General features: G+C 40.0%; 1 protein-coding gene across 4 annotated transcripts in view; it reads left to right on the top strand.

The window, feature by feature from the left end:
• Positions 1 to 14,496, top strand: part of MED13L (mediator complex subunit 13L) — a 305,008-nt gene that overhangs the window by 250,515 nt on the left and 39,997 nt on the right. For all 4 annotated transcript variants that reach the window (XM_047088541.1, XM_047088540.1, XM_047088543.1 and 1 more), the window contains 6 exons: positions 3,533 to 3,698; positions 5,615 to 5,719; positions 9,474 to 10,202; positions 11,034 to 11,259; positions 12,260 to 12,365; positions 12,672 to 12,796. In XM_047088541.1, the coding sequence (XP_046944497.1) occupies positions 3,533 to 3,698; positions 5,615 to 5,719; positions 9,474 to 10,202; positions 11,034 to 11,259; positions 12,260 to 12,365; positions 12,672 to 12,796 (1,457 nt within the window). The remainder of the gene's footprint in view (positions 1 to 3,532; positions 3,699 to 5,614; positions 5,720 to 9,473; positions 10,203 to 11,033; positions 11,260 to 12,259; positions 12,366 to 12,671; positions 12,797 to 14,496) is intronic.

The following is a 14,496-nucleotide window of genomic DNA, read 5'->3' as shown; positions in this document are numbered from 1 at the left end:
AAATTTTCGGCAAACACAATTCCGGTGCTTCAAAATTTTAATTGTGCTGTGTTAGTCTCCACTCCATTCGGACAGTGTGGTTGCTTCTCTTAAGTTCGGTACACACTTCTATCCCTTTACACAAAATTAGGGCACAAGATGTAGGCTGCTCTTTTTTTCCTTAAACGGTGGAAAACACTAAATCAGCATGGCTGAAGCGTGTGCCCAGTTCACCATTGCCAGCCAAGGGCAAGTCTAGGATGATTCTTTCCTTATTATATTATAAAGTTAGACTGGCATCTAGGAACTCCGAGTCAAATAATTTGTTCTGTCAGTAATCTATCCACATTAGTGACAAGTATTAATTACATGTGAAAAATTTAAAAATGTCCTTAATGGAAAAATTCAGAAATTGTTTAAATTGGGAGCATTTTGCCTTCTTTGTTGAGTGGTATATTTTCTGTGTTAACTTTTTGGTTGTTGTAGTTGACTTCATTTTAATTGGAAATCTAGTCAGTAAGGAAAGGATACTCATCGGACTTGAACTGAAGTGAGATCATTTATAGGCTTTTTTAATGCGGGCCACGTTAGCAAAAGCATCAGAGTAAATAAAGTCTTGGGTGGTGAACTGAAAACAGGCTATCAAGCATGATACATACTTCCGTGGTTATTTTCACGAGATGAGATAAGACAGTATTTCAGAATTTCTAGCATGCTGCTTGGCGTGTGGAGGGTGTTGAGTAAATGTTCATGGCTAAGCAATATGTTGGGGACAAGGATAGATACTGTGATTGAATGCACCTAATTTAAAAACCTGGCTGTGTAGCTTTTACTAGGTGAGTTGGCTGTACTCACTTCTCATGCTTGTCTTGAACCTCCGTCTCCTTCTCTGTTAAGTACCATGTACTTTACAGAGCTGTCACACATGCTAGGTGACGTACTCGCCAGAGCTCTGTAAGCAGCGGAGCAGTATGTGGATGGTGGCGTAAGTGGTTTTAAAGCGGTACTCAAAACACCAGCTCCAGCACACGTGATTGTGGTATCTAGAAGGAATTATTCAGAAACTGTGTGGAAGGCATACAAGTGGGCAACACGCAGCCTCTGTCTTTGGGAGCAACGCACTTGCTAACACCGTGAAAAAAGGACATCCGACTCTAATGTGGTGCAGCAGAGAATTTGGATGACCCGTTGTGAAAGGATTTGCTCAGTGTTTATTCAAAAAGAAAAAAGAGAAAAAACGCTTTGACAGTTTTGTTTAATAATCATCATAGAAAAGATCTATTAATATAAAGACTAGAATTATCGGTATTTTGAAAAGTTGGTTAATTACATTTCCTCTTGAGGCTTGGATTTTAAACACTTGGGCTACATAAGTTGTCATCAGTTTTTGTTTATTTATCTGGTTGTTTTTCTTTTTCCTGGTACTTGGTGAAATTTATATTTAATGTAAAATTGAAAGCCTGCTGTATGCATGATGTCCTGGCATCCTGTCAGTTCAGAACTCTGAATTTCACAATTCAGAAACACCAGGTTTTGTTTATGGTGGTTTTCAGTAGGGACTTCCTCACTGTAGATCTTCAAATTACTTTCCCTGGACTCTGTGTGAGTATCATTGTGCTAAGCCCTGGGTAAATAAGTCCCCTGATGCCTGTGCTCGCTCTCTCTCTCTCTCTCTCTCTCTCTCTTTCTCTTTAACTAACTAACTAAAAGCCACTGGAATCTTTGTAAAATGAATTTGTCTAAATTTTCATATGTGATAATAATTATGATACGTTGAAGTATAGCTTAGGACACCTAATGTTTCTCAGAGTCCTGCTTAGCCTTGTCATTTGTGTAATGACTAACATTGCACATTGACGTTTTCGTAGATACAGGACAAAATGGGTTCCCTTTTCCCCTAAGATGGCCAAGAATCTCCTAGATTAGCAGGGGAAGGAAGGCCAGCTGGTTTTGGTGAAATCATTCATGCCACACGTGGATAGGTACATCAGCTTGCACCTTCTGTTTATAGAGATGATTTTGAGAAACAATATTCAACATGTATTTGACAGCATGGAGTACAAGTCTTATTTAATTCCCTTTATGATATCATCCACCTTTTAGTTCAGTCATTAAAAGCTACTGAAAAGCATGAACTCAGTTTTAATCAGGAAAGACTGTGCCTTATTTTCCCCACCCGTCTCTTTCTTTGTTCATAAATTATCCCTTATGGTGCCATGGACATATGATCTCTTTAGCTAAATTGTAAGCTGTTTGGGGGACAAAGGGCTGTGTTTTCTATTTCTGTTTATTTCTCCACTTTTCCTAGTTTTATAATAAGCATTTGAAAATCCATTATAAAATTGAAATGAATTACTTTGTATCACAAACCAAGTAAAGATGAAAGATGGTAATGAAAGACCAAATTTCTTGTCTCCTTTAACTTAACTCATTTGTAATATAATAATACTTTTATAGGGAACAAGCAAGCAGTCTTCAGTTCCTTAGAATCGTAAGCATTTTGACACTGGTCTTTGTTTTTTGTTTTTTTAAGATAGAGCTAAGCCTAACCATTCAACTTATGTAACAGTAGTGTTCCATTGTTATCAGGACTATTAATTTGTGGTATTAGGATGTTTGTTTATCATTCAGATGAGGGTAGAGATTTCTAGGGTGCTTAAAATTGATTATTTCGGTCAAGATGTTTTGATCGTAGTTCGGTTGAGAATAAAACCCAGGATTTATTTATGAAGTCAAAGGGATGAAAGTAATTGAATCAGAATCTAATACTGAAAATCAACTTCCGTATTTGTCTTGTATGAGATAGAAGTAGTAAAATACTCATAACCAATAATCAGTATTACCAGCAATCATAATCAACGTAATAGAAAGAAATGGATTACATACCAACTATAGTTGGGAAAACTCAGTGGAGTTATTAGAGAGAAACTAGTGAATAATCCTCTGATACAGAATGTCGAGACAACCTCTTTCAGTGTTTTAGCACTAAGCTTTCATAAATAGTGTCAGGCATAAGGACAGACAGTTCCACACACAAATTTGAAATCTGACCTTGTTAAAAGCTTTGTGCCATTAAGTTCTTTTCTCCTACCCAGGGCACTGGGTGCAGTTGCACAGCCGTTAAGCTAAATGAGCATAAAGCTCCCTCTACTGTTTTGTTCTTCCTTGAAACTTATTTATTGTATTGGGGGTTTAAAAATTTAAAACAATCTATTCATGTTTACATTTTTAATGTTACTGTGTAAACCCTTACAAGTAAGTTGTCTCCAATATCTGTAGAGTAGGAATGCCTCTGTGTGGGCACGCCCTTGGGGTGCGTGAGTGTTGATGTGTTTAACTATTTTAGGGAGAACACAGAGAAGCATACAAAGTGCCGGTCTGCAAATTATGCTCATAGTTACAGATAGTGCTGTTGCCAGGGGGGTGGGAACAAAGCTACATGAATAATACGAGTTTCAACAATCAAAATATTTCTGTTAAATAAGCTTGCGGTCTATGTACAAGGAGACCTTTTCGGATAATTTCCACATTACAGATTGTCTTTCTTTTTCAGGGGAGAGCGGAGGTACGCAGAGTGCGGTCAGTCACCTAGGTTCCCAAGACGGGGGGATGATAACTATGCACAGTCCAAAGAGATCGGGGAAGATTCCTCCAAAACTCCACAATCACATGGTCCATCGAGTCTGGAAGGAATGCATCCTCAACAGAACCCAGTCCAAGTATGACTTCTGCATTCTGTCTGGGTCATGCTTCAGTAGCCGTCTCTTTGATTACTACATGAAGAGTGTCACTCACATTGTGCCACTGGGTGACCAAACCTGAGGGGTCATTGGATTCGTAGTTCATTTTTTTTTTTTTTTTAACTTAATAGCACAAAATTCAAAGCAAGGATGTTAAAGACGTTTACTTTACTGAATTTGATTATTTAGGAAATTTTGAAGTTCTGGTCATCTCAAGATTGGCACAGTATTCATCTGGCATTTTTTTTAGCACAGATGGTTTAGGACAGTAGTCAGTGGGTGTGGTTTTCCTTCGGATACCAATTTATGAATGTTTTCTATTTACAAAGGGAAATGACCTTCGTCGCATTTTCTGTGACATTGGCCTTCTGTTTTAAATGACAATACAGTTCTGAACTGAACTGATGACAGAGGGGTGTTTACCAGCAGCTGTGCTTCTGTTGGTTGATTTGGGGAAGCCATATTCTTTTCTTCCCCTACCAGACTTTGCTTCCTTCCTTTCCTCCCCTACCACCTATCCTCCTGCTCTCCCTCCCTGCCTTCCTTAACATGATTCTGGAAAAGAGGAAGAATTGATTCTCAGAAGAGACTGCTGATGATTATTTTAGTTGCATGAATGAACGCAAATAGTAGTCGATAAATACTATTCTACTTATCCAAATTTACGTAAACAGATTCAGCATATTTTCACATCTCTTTTGATAGAACTGAGATGTCCCCTTTTTTGCCTGAGGAAAGTAAACAAATGAGTCTTCATTCTCTAGAACAGAATAAATATGGATGCTCTTGCCAATAACTGCTAAGAACTCCACTCCTTTTAGAAATTAATTAAGTGTTCTTCAGTGACTACTTAGAGTTCTGTATACAGATTTAAAACCTGTCATTTGGATTGAGCTTTTAGGAAACTCATACTATATATTTATTCCTCAGTGAATTGGTTCTGGGGTAGGCTGCTGATGAAGATATAGTACATAAAATCTAGAATAATTGCAGCAGGAGATTATATATCATGTTATAGAATTAAAAAGGTATCTTTAGTCACTAAAAAATGATCCTTTTCTTTAGAATAATTGGTACAGGTGTTTTCACCTCTATCTACAATGCCTAGATGATTTCCAAGTTAACGTTTTCTTTTTCTTTTCCTGTCATTTACTGTCTTTGATTTTTGTCACCACTAACCTATCACCTTCGCCAACTCTAACAGCCCTTTGTGGCAGCAGCACAGAGCAGAGAAGTGACACCCAGAAAGGCAGGGGAGGGTAGAGAGCAAGAGAAGTCCCTCCAGAGCCGTCATCGAAGCACTTTGCAATATCAGCTGTGGCAGAATCAGCAATACAAAAATACTGCCCGGTGTTTTCTTGTCACTGTGTAATAACAGACACTGCTTTTTGCTACCAATTACCAGTGACATGTAAGAGGTCATTTTTTTCTTGTCTTTAATTCGCATTACAAGTGTAAAGTGCTGCCCTTAAATGCTAGTAAATATAGGAGTTTTAAGAATGATTTAAATAGTCTGTCCCAGGGCATGTAATTCACAGATGCTGCGAAAAGATAATTTTAAAAATTTCGGTTATTTCTACAAAATTTAGGTGGCTTTTTAAAGCAATGGACCATAGTGCCAGGTAGTGTTTTAATTGCTCTGTGTGTCACCCATGTTCAAATGTACTTTATTCTTAAACAGAAGTATTTTGGATCCTGCTTCTTCTAGTGCAAAGAACAAGTTGCCCCCCCCCCCCCCCACACACACACACATGCTAGCCTTGGGTCGCTTTGAGCCATCTCTCAGCTAGCTAACATTACTATGTGTAATGTATTTGGGTCTTTTAAACATTTTTCTCCCAGAGGTACGAATATTATCTCATGTTGACACAACTCACCTTTTTAACCTTATGTAGGAGGAGCCAAATGTCGACTCCAACTCTTGAAGAAGAGCCTGCTAATAATCCTGCTACTTGGGATTTTGTGGATCCAACCCAAAGAGTCAGCTGTTCTTGCTCTAGGTAGGTGGTGGACGAGGCAGAACGGGGGTCGGATCGGATGGTGGCACCTTTTGTTGGCTGTGTCTCCTGGACTCTCAGACCGCTTCTTCCCCATCATTTTGTTTTGTCTTTTCTGTTCAGCCTTCTTCCTCCTCCAGCAGAGAAGAAAAAGATAAGTCTTTTCTTCTATGCAGATGGTACGGTTTTATTGTCAGGCCTCAAAAAGAGCTTTGTTAGATGACTGGCCCTGTGAGCCAATTGTTCCCACAAGTTTCTTCACAGTAGCTACCTCAAAACTAAAGGCATCAGTTTGATAAGACAGTCTCTTCCCCTTTAAATGAGTTTATTTCATAATTCTTAATTTTAAAGTAGAGATAAATAGTAAATAAGTTGGCTAGAATTCATAGGATTTGGATTAAACAGGCCTTCCATAGATAATTTGTTTTGTTGTTGGTACTGCTGGTGTGTTTTGATGCTTGAGGCAGGTATTTGGTAACAACATCTGCCAATGGCTAAAATTCTTGTTCATTCATTTAGATATTTGAATAGAACCCTGAGTTGATCTCTGTAGAAAATTTTTGCTCTCATGGGTATTACCTTGACTTATCACTCCTTGTGGTAGTGGAGTCCTATTGTCCTGGGCACTCATGAGGGTTCTTAGGTTTCTTTTCTCTTCTTTTCTTTTCTTTCTTATTTCGAGAGAGAAAGAATGAGAGCGTGCAAGTGGCAAAGGGGGGGTGGGGAGAGAGAGAGAGAGAGAGGATATGAATCTTAAGCAGGCTCCATACTCAGCACTGAGCCCAACGCAGGGCTCAATCCCACAACCCTGGGATCATGACCTGAGCCAAAATTAAGAGCTGGTTGCTTAACCGACTGAGGCACCTGGCACCCCAAGGTTCTTGGATTTCTTAAGTGTGTGTCAGTCTTACCCCCAGCTCAGCTGACTGTTGAACATGTGATGGTGATTATTCACTTCATGAGCAACTAAGAGTAGCTTTGCTTCCAAACTGTGTATTTTCACATGGGATACTGCTCAGCACTTAGAAAAAGTTCAGTGGAGATCATGCATATTAAGAAAAAGGCCATTCATTTCCCTAGTTTAGATAGGGGTTCTTAATGTGGCATAAATAAGTTGGCTTCCGAGTAAGGAGGCAGTCAAATGACCCCTGAGAATATATGCAAACTGTGTGTGTGTGCACGCATGCACATGCGCGCGTGTATACACACTTAAACAACAGTTTTGACACTACCTTCCTGTCCTCCCCTGCCCTTATTGTTGATTCTCTTTGTCAAGCTCTGCCTTACTAGTCAGCCTTTTTTTTTTCCTTTGAGAAACATTGTAAGTATCAGCCTAATAAAACTCACTATTGATTTTTTCAAAGAGGATGTTTTTGAAGAAGTTGCTCCTCTCTGAGCATGTGAGAATCTCTCTCTGATCTCAGGGTAGGTATGGTATGTCAGCTGAATCTCTGTTTTACTTCTGTTTCTTGGCCATTGTAAATTGTGTGACAGAAAGTATTTTCCTATTAACATGGATTTCTAAACCGCCTACAGCCAAGTTATAGGCCACCTTTAGAAAGCATCTAGGATAAAAATGTTAGTGTATTTAACTTTGCTTCTGCCTTCGTCTTGTTTTTGGTCTTAATCTAGATTTTTCACCTTTTTACTGATTTCTGTGACATTTTTATTTGGTACCTCAAGTTCTTTTTACCTGAAGTGTAAATAAATAACACGTTTTCTTTTGTCCCCTGAAGTTAATCCTTTTTTTTCTTCACCAGATCTTTACCTTCAGGTCTGTTTTGTAGTTATGCATTTGATTCTGTTGAGTCCCAAATATTTATCTCTAGACGTGACTTCCCATATATGCTTTAGTCTTATATTTACGGGGGTACCTTTGAGAAATACCCTTGATGTTGACAAGTCTCTTTTCTCACAGATCAGGCACATTTTTTTAAGTCACCATTTTCCCTTCTCAGCCTAGAGACATTATCATTTATATATTTTTCTTCCATTTTATAGATGATTTTTATCCTTGTATTTCACAATGACTTCCTTTGAAATATCTATGATAGTAATTCTATTTTCCCCATTCTTTTAGCCACTGTGTGTGTTTCTACAATGTTTGGCCCTGCTTCTGGTTTCTTCCCACCAATGGACCACCCATATAGTTAGCTTTCTGAGCCTGATCTGCCTGCCTGCTCCATGGAGGCCTTTTACCTGTTCAGAGATTTGCAGTGATAGTCTGTTACTTACTGATGTGTCCCTAATTGTAACCATTTCACAATGTAGCTGAGTCGTTAAGTACAATTGAAAAAAAAAAATGACTTTATATGAGATTATCTAGTTTGCAAAAAGTCCTTACTTTGAAGAGGCTATCATAAAATATCTATCAAAGGATTGGTGTGGTTAAATGCTCTGAGAAAGTCCAAATGAAAAAGTTTTATGTAAAAGACTTTTAGAGCTTAGGTTTTAAAATAAGCACCCCTAGAAGATTTGATTGAGATATTTTTCAGATGAGACATTCACCTCTTACTGTGGTATGGTGCCCTGCAGATTTAAAGCACAATTTTTACCTTATTGACAATAGCCTTATGCTTAAACAACCTTCTTCAAAGTCAGAATTTTTTTTTTTTTTTTTTTTTTGAGTAGCAAGGACTTTAGCAAGAGTCTTTTTGGATTATCTGCTGCAGGATTACCAAACCCATTATGGAATGGTCCACTCCTCACACTGTTTAATGGCCTTATGGGGCAGGGTGGCCATCCTGCTGTCCCACTAAACCATCCCATTATGCCACACAAATCCGTTTTACTGCCCACTAGGGCATCATTTAGTGCAATGCAGCAGTAATTTAATGCCACCCTAGCGGCCTCAGAGAGTTACTGCTACACCGGCAGGAGAGCTTACATGTTTCCCTGGGTTGATTTATATATTGGGAGGAACTGACTGACCTGCTATATAACTTTGTTGCACAGATTAAACCTTGGCATCGTCTCGTGGGCCCTTACTGAGCAATATCTCACACGTGTGCTTACCAAGAAGTGTGTTAGGGTATGAGCAGACTTGCCATCCTGCTTAGTACAGGTGCATTTGTGTACATGTGTGCTTTTAGTATTCACTCCCCCTCTTCTTACTTCTAAGTTTGTGAGTCTGTAAGATCCAAAGTTGTCTTTCCTTCCTTCTTTTTTCCAATAATAGTGGCATATAAGGTTTGTAGTCTGCTTATTCTATTAAATATTTGTAGGATTGACCCTTGGTTTCACACTTTGGGGGAAAATCGCATAATTATTTTGTTCCCGATTGACAAGACTACAAGCTGTTATAAACCATTCTATATTGGACTTAGTAGAGTGTTGTAAGATAGAAATTGGAAGCTTTTTTTTCTCTCTTTCTTGGCGAATGATCTCATTACTCTTGGTTTTAAAATGCAGTGTGAACACGTTATCTGAGTCCCTTACCAAATTTGAAAGATTTGGGAATTTTGCAAATCCGTCTTTTGGTACGCGCTAGCGACATTAAGTCCGTCTCTTACCTGCTGGATTGTATGCGATCGGTTCACTACTCTCTGTCAGAGTGTGTTGCAGTTTTTGTCATTATAAAAATAATGAGCCTGGAGACCTTTTCCGTGTGTTAGTGCAGCCAGTGTGTGCTTAGAAGGTACAGCCTTCTCAGAGGCATCTCTTTTGTAATGTCATAATGGTGCAGGGATGTCATACTTCCAGAAGAGTGCGGTTCTCAGGTGTGCGTTTCTTAACCTTATTTTAATTCTCATTTCAGGCATAAACTTCTAAAACGTTGTGCGGTAGGACCCAGTCGACCTCCCGCAGCATCTCAGCCTGGGTTCGGTGCAGGACCATCATCATCTTCATCTTTACCACCTCCTGCTTCCAAGCACAAAACGACAGAAAGACCAGAAAAGGGAGACAAGTTGCAGAAGAGACCCTTGATACCATTTCACCACAGGCCGTCTGTGGCTGATGAGTTCTGTGTGGAGCAAGATACACCAGGACAGAAGCTAGGGTTGGCAGGGATCGACTCCTCCCTAGAGGTGTCTAGCAGTAGGAAGTATGATAAACAAATGGCCGTGCCTTCCAGAAATACAAGCAAGCAAATGAATCTGAATCCTATGGATTCACCTCATTCCCCTATTTCCCCTCTGCCGCCAACACTCAGCCCTCAGCCACGAGGTCAGGAAACGGAGAGTTTGGACCCGCCATCTGTCCCTGTGAACCCAGCCCTCTATGGAAACGGGCTAGAACTCCAGCAGTTGTCAACTCTGGATGACAGAACTGTCCTCGTAGGCCAAAGACTGCCTCTGATGGCAGAGGTCAGCGAGACAGCCTTATATTGTGGGATTAGGCCCTCGAACCCGGAGTCGTCAGACAAGTCGTGGAACAGCTACCGTCTCCCGCCCGTTGACGATGCTGAGTTCCGGCCTCCAGAGCTCCAGGGCGAGAGGTGTGATGCCAAAATGGAGGTAAACTCAGAGAGCACCGCGCTGCAAAGGTGAGGAGACTCTGTCCCACCCACCCGATCGCCTGCCGACCGAGGCCTAGGGTCTCGAGGATCAGGGCTACCCTCCTCACGTCTCCATTCTGTCCCTCCAGAGCCAAATGAAAGAGGCTTTTCTTCACCATTCGAGACTCTGCATTTGGAAAGTGTTTCAAAGTCGAATGCTTTGTCCTTCTTGAGGTTTCACACACATGCACACACGTGTCATTGTTTAAACATGTTGGCATATAAAGGTTTCATTATGGCATTTAGTGCATTAGTACGGATTTATTTTTGGCCTGCTGTTCGTTAGTCACAGAATGTAGCTTGGTGAGACTTTCCGTATTGTGGTCAGTGCCACCTTTATATGTTGGCACTTTTAAGGAGGGCTTCGGGTGCATTCAAGTGTATATCCTGCATCTAGTAATAATACTATTTATAGTGCTTTTGAGCTGCCCCATTATTCTTCACAGTTTACACAGACCATCTCAGTTACACTTCACCACCACCATATTACTACTTTATTTCATAGCTGAGAAAGAAGCGAGGGTCATGCAGTTAGTCACTGGCGTAGATTGAACTTGAACCTAGACAGTCTGTTCTTAAAGCCCATCTGTGCTCTTAACCGGAATCCATGGAATCAGAGACAAAAGCATCTACTCCTCACAAAGACCTACTAAGTTTTATTTGTGAACGTACTCTCTAAAAGAACTTCTTTATAGAGATAAGTTTTCTAAGTTTCATTTAAGCTTTGCAAATGCTTTAAATTATAAATGCTTTGTTTTTTTTTAAACATCAATCTTTTTACTTTAGCTTGCTTAAATCATTGTTTGTTTTCCCTTTTAGACTCTTAGCACAACCTAACAAACGGTTTAAAATCTGGCAAGAAAAGCAGCCCCAGATGCAGCCACTCCACTTCCTTGACCCATTGCCTCTGTCTCAGCAACCTGGAGACAGTTTGGGAGAAGTCAATGATCCATACACCTTTGAGGATGGCGACATAAAATACATCTTTACGGCAAACAAGAAATGCAAACAAGGGGCAGAGAAAGATTCCCTGAAAAAGAATAAGGTACCATTTAACATAGAGGGTGTCCAGCATGGTGTGGGTTTTGATCTCTGTCAGTACAACGTGTGTGGGAAAACTTCTGAGGCAGAATGTTTGAGATAGTCTTGCCTGATTGCTCTGTCCCCATATTCATGCTCTTGGTACTATTGTATTGAACAGCGTATTGTTCCTTTTTATGTCATGGCTCACCTTTGTTTAAGAGTCTGCTGAGCATAAATGAAGCCTCATATTTTCCAGGCTGTAGCTTGTACAGTGCATGCTTCCTCTCATACGCTAATTCTGGTTGGCCTATGCTCCCTGCTCCCTTCTTTTTAATTATTATTCCAAAACACCCAAAATGTGAAGAAAAAATAGGCTGATGACAGTGTCTCTTGTTTATTGAGTGCTTGGTATGTCTACCATACCAAGTGCTTTATATATGTGTCTGAATTAATACCAACACTACCTCCTGGCTTATGTCGGTATTACTTTTACTGGTTTCATTGTCATAAAAACGAGTACTGGGGGTGTGTGCTGTCTTTAGCCTTAAATTTTATAGCATTCCAAAATACTGGGCCATTTAAAGAGGTATTCTTGAGAGTAGAGGAAATAGGACAATTAAGAAGCCAGTACCGTTCCGGAAAATGCTTCCAGGATTCCTTTACAGAGATCTGTCTGGGTCCAGAAAGCTCGAACCGCAATTCAGCATCTAAAATGTTATTAAAGGCAGCTTTTAACACCACGGCAGGACTGTAGTCAAATGCCACCAGTACTGATTAGCCATAAAACCCAGATTGACTAGAATATGCCATAGGATTGGAGGGAAAGTGTGGGAGTTTTGGGTTCTGTTTAAATTCAGGGAAAAGGACCGATCTTTTATTTCCCTTGGTTGCATAGACCATGGTTTATCATACTTGTGCTCATAACAAGTTCCATTCTCCCCTCTAATTCTTTGTGTTCTCCCTCATATTCCACACTTTGGGTTGGTGTTCATGTGTTTTGTTTGGCTGAATTTATTATACAGTCAGAGGATGGATTTGGTACCAAGGATGTCACTACACCAGGTCATTCCACGCCGGTGCCTGATGGGAAAAATGCCATGTCTATTTTCAGTTCTGCTACTAAAACAGGTGTGTACAATGATTATTTGCCTCACTTGGATTGTTGCTAAAGTAAAATGCAAGGGAGATGCTTCTCAATTTAGAATTATATTTTTACTGTAATACCAATAATTTGATCTCATCTTGAATTTTTCATTGTTTGTTTTTCAGTTACTTTCAAAACTGATAAACATATTTGGAAATAATTGTCTCTAAATTTAACTGAAAACCTAGGGAAAAATTCACAGGCAGGTCTGCTCGTTGAGACCCATGTCCTCTCTTCGGTCCTCTCTCGGTGAAGTTGTTCATTCTGGGTCTTCGCCTCCTTCCCTGCAGATGTCCGGCAGGACAGTGCTGCTGGCAGAGCCGGCTCCAGTAGCCTTACCCAGGTGACAGATCTGGCACCTTCCCTGCACGACCTAGACAACATCTTTGATAATTCCGATGACGACGAACTTGGGGTGAGTCTGCCATGGCTCCACAAGCAGAAACTTCCCGAAATGGGAGGATGTGTGTCGCTGTTGGAGTTCCTCCTTACTGTTTGGTCTGCTGAATTTGGGGGCCCTGTTTCAGGTTCAGAATCCTCTTCAAAAACGTTGGTGTACCTTGAAAGGATTCTAAAAGCGGCTCGTGTCGTCTCTAACACGCCTTGGGTTCTGTTTGTTGATGGTTGGTGTTTTTGTTTTTTTATTATTAGTGTTATTCCTGTTGTAAATATTAAAATCTTTCACATTCAGTATATGTGCTGCCAAAGCGAGCACAAAAATCTTCACATTTAGTTTAAAAACATTTTTTTTTAAAGACTGAGCGCTTTTTTTTCTTTTAGGTTTTATTTATTTATTTTGAGAGAAACAAAAAGCGAGTGGGAGAGGGGCAGAGAGGGAGAGAATCCCCAGCAGGCTCTGTGCTGTCAGCACGGAACCCGACATGGGGCTCAAACTCACAAACCACGAGATCGTAACCTGAGCCGAAACCAAGAAGTCGATGCTTAGCTGACTGAGCCACCCAGCTGCTCCTTTCACAGTTAATTTTTAAATCCTTCTAACTATCATGAGACTAGTAGAAGTGTATTATGTAGACCCTTTAGCTCAGATTTTAAAGATAATGCCCATAACGTTTTTACTCATCTCATCAGTCAGAAAGTAGTCTACATTTTGATAGACAGACAAGTATGATGCATACTTTTTAAGGTTATGACACCGTAGTGGGGAAGTAGGATTTACGTACAAAGAAGTTAAATAATACCAGGTATGATGTGGTTAAAGTGACAGATAAAATTTAAAATTCCTGGGTGAACAGCTGAACTGAGTCAGGAAATTTGTGTCCTCATCCTCCTAACCACCTCTGTACTTTTGGGCAAATAGAAGTACCTATAATTTCTGGGGGGCCTAGAAATGAGTAAGATAGGCCCTCTCTTCAGAGAAGTAAGTTTATTTTTCTATCACTTATGTATTTACCTTCCTTCCCTTCTGCCCTTTTCCCATATATTTGTTAATCAATTGATGATCAGTTCTGTTGTGACATGTACACGAGGTTACAAATATTACCACCCTTATACTTGAGATACTCACAGACCTCAGGAGAAATAGCTTGTAAATAAATGTAAACATATACTTCAAAAATACACACACACACACACACACACACACACACACACACACGTGTGCGTACTTATTACTGAGAGTGTAGTAATTGACTTGCGTCTAAAGATGCTGGGTGTTCAAGTACGAAGTGACAGGCAAACAGTGTTTAAGTTAAAGCTTAAACTTTAAGTAGGAATCAGAATTCTAAAGCCTGTTCTCACTGTAAAATAAAATGTATCTGATTAACTGATATTATACACTATTAGTAATGTAAGTACTTAGAAGGTGATATCATAATGGCCTCCAAGAATGGATTTGACTTGAGATGTGGAAAGACAGGGTTATTGAGATAGAGGGGAGAGACATCAGTTCGAGCCTGGAATGAGCCTTGATTAAGCAACAAGAACGAACTAGCTTGGGGTTGGGGGGATAAAGAACAGACCACTGGTCTGCTCTCTGACTGGTGGGTAAAGATTGACAGGGTTAAGAAGGTTTTTGACCATCCTTATGGCTTTGGACTTTGAATTCGGCCTGTAATATGTTCCTCTGTGAAGGCTGCTGAGTGTGGACCTGAGCTG

The sequence above is a fragment of the Lynx rufus genome, unplaced genomic scaffold (assembly GCF_022079265.1).
Source record: "Lynx rufus isolate CCGP_SWC_20201006 ecotype Redwood Valley unplaced genomic scaffold, mLynRuf1.p SCAF_24, whole genome shotgun sequence".
NCBI lineage: Eukaryota > Metazoa > Chordata > Mammalia > Carnivora > Felidae > Lynx > Lynx rufus.
Note: the sequence above shows the minus strand (reverse complement) of the source record. Positions and strands in the feature narration are given on the sequence as shown.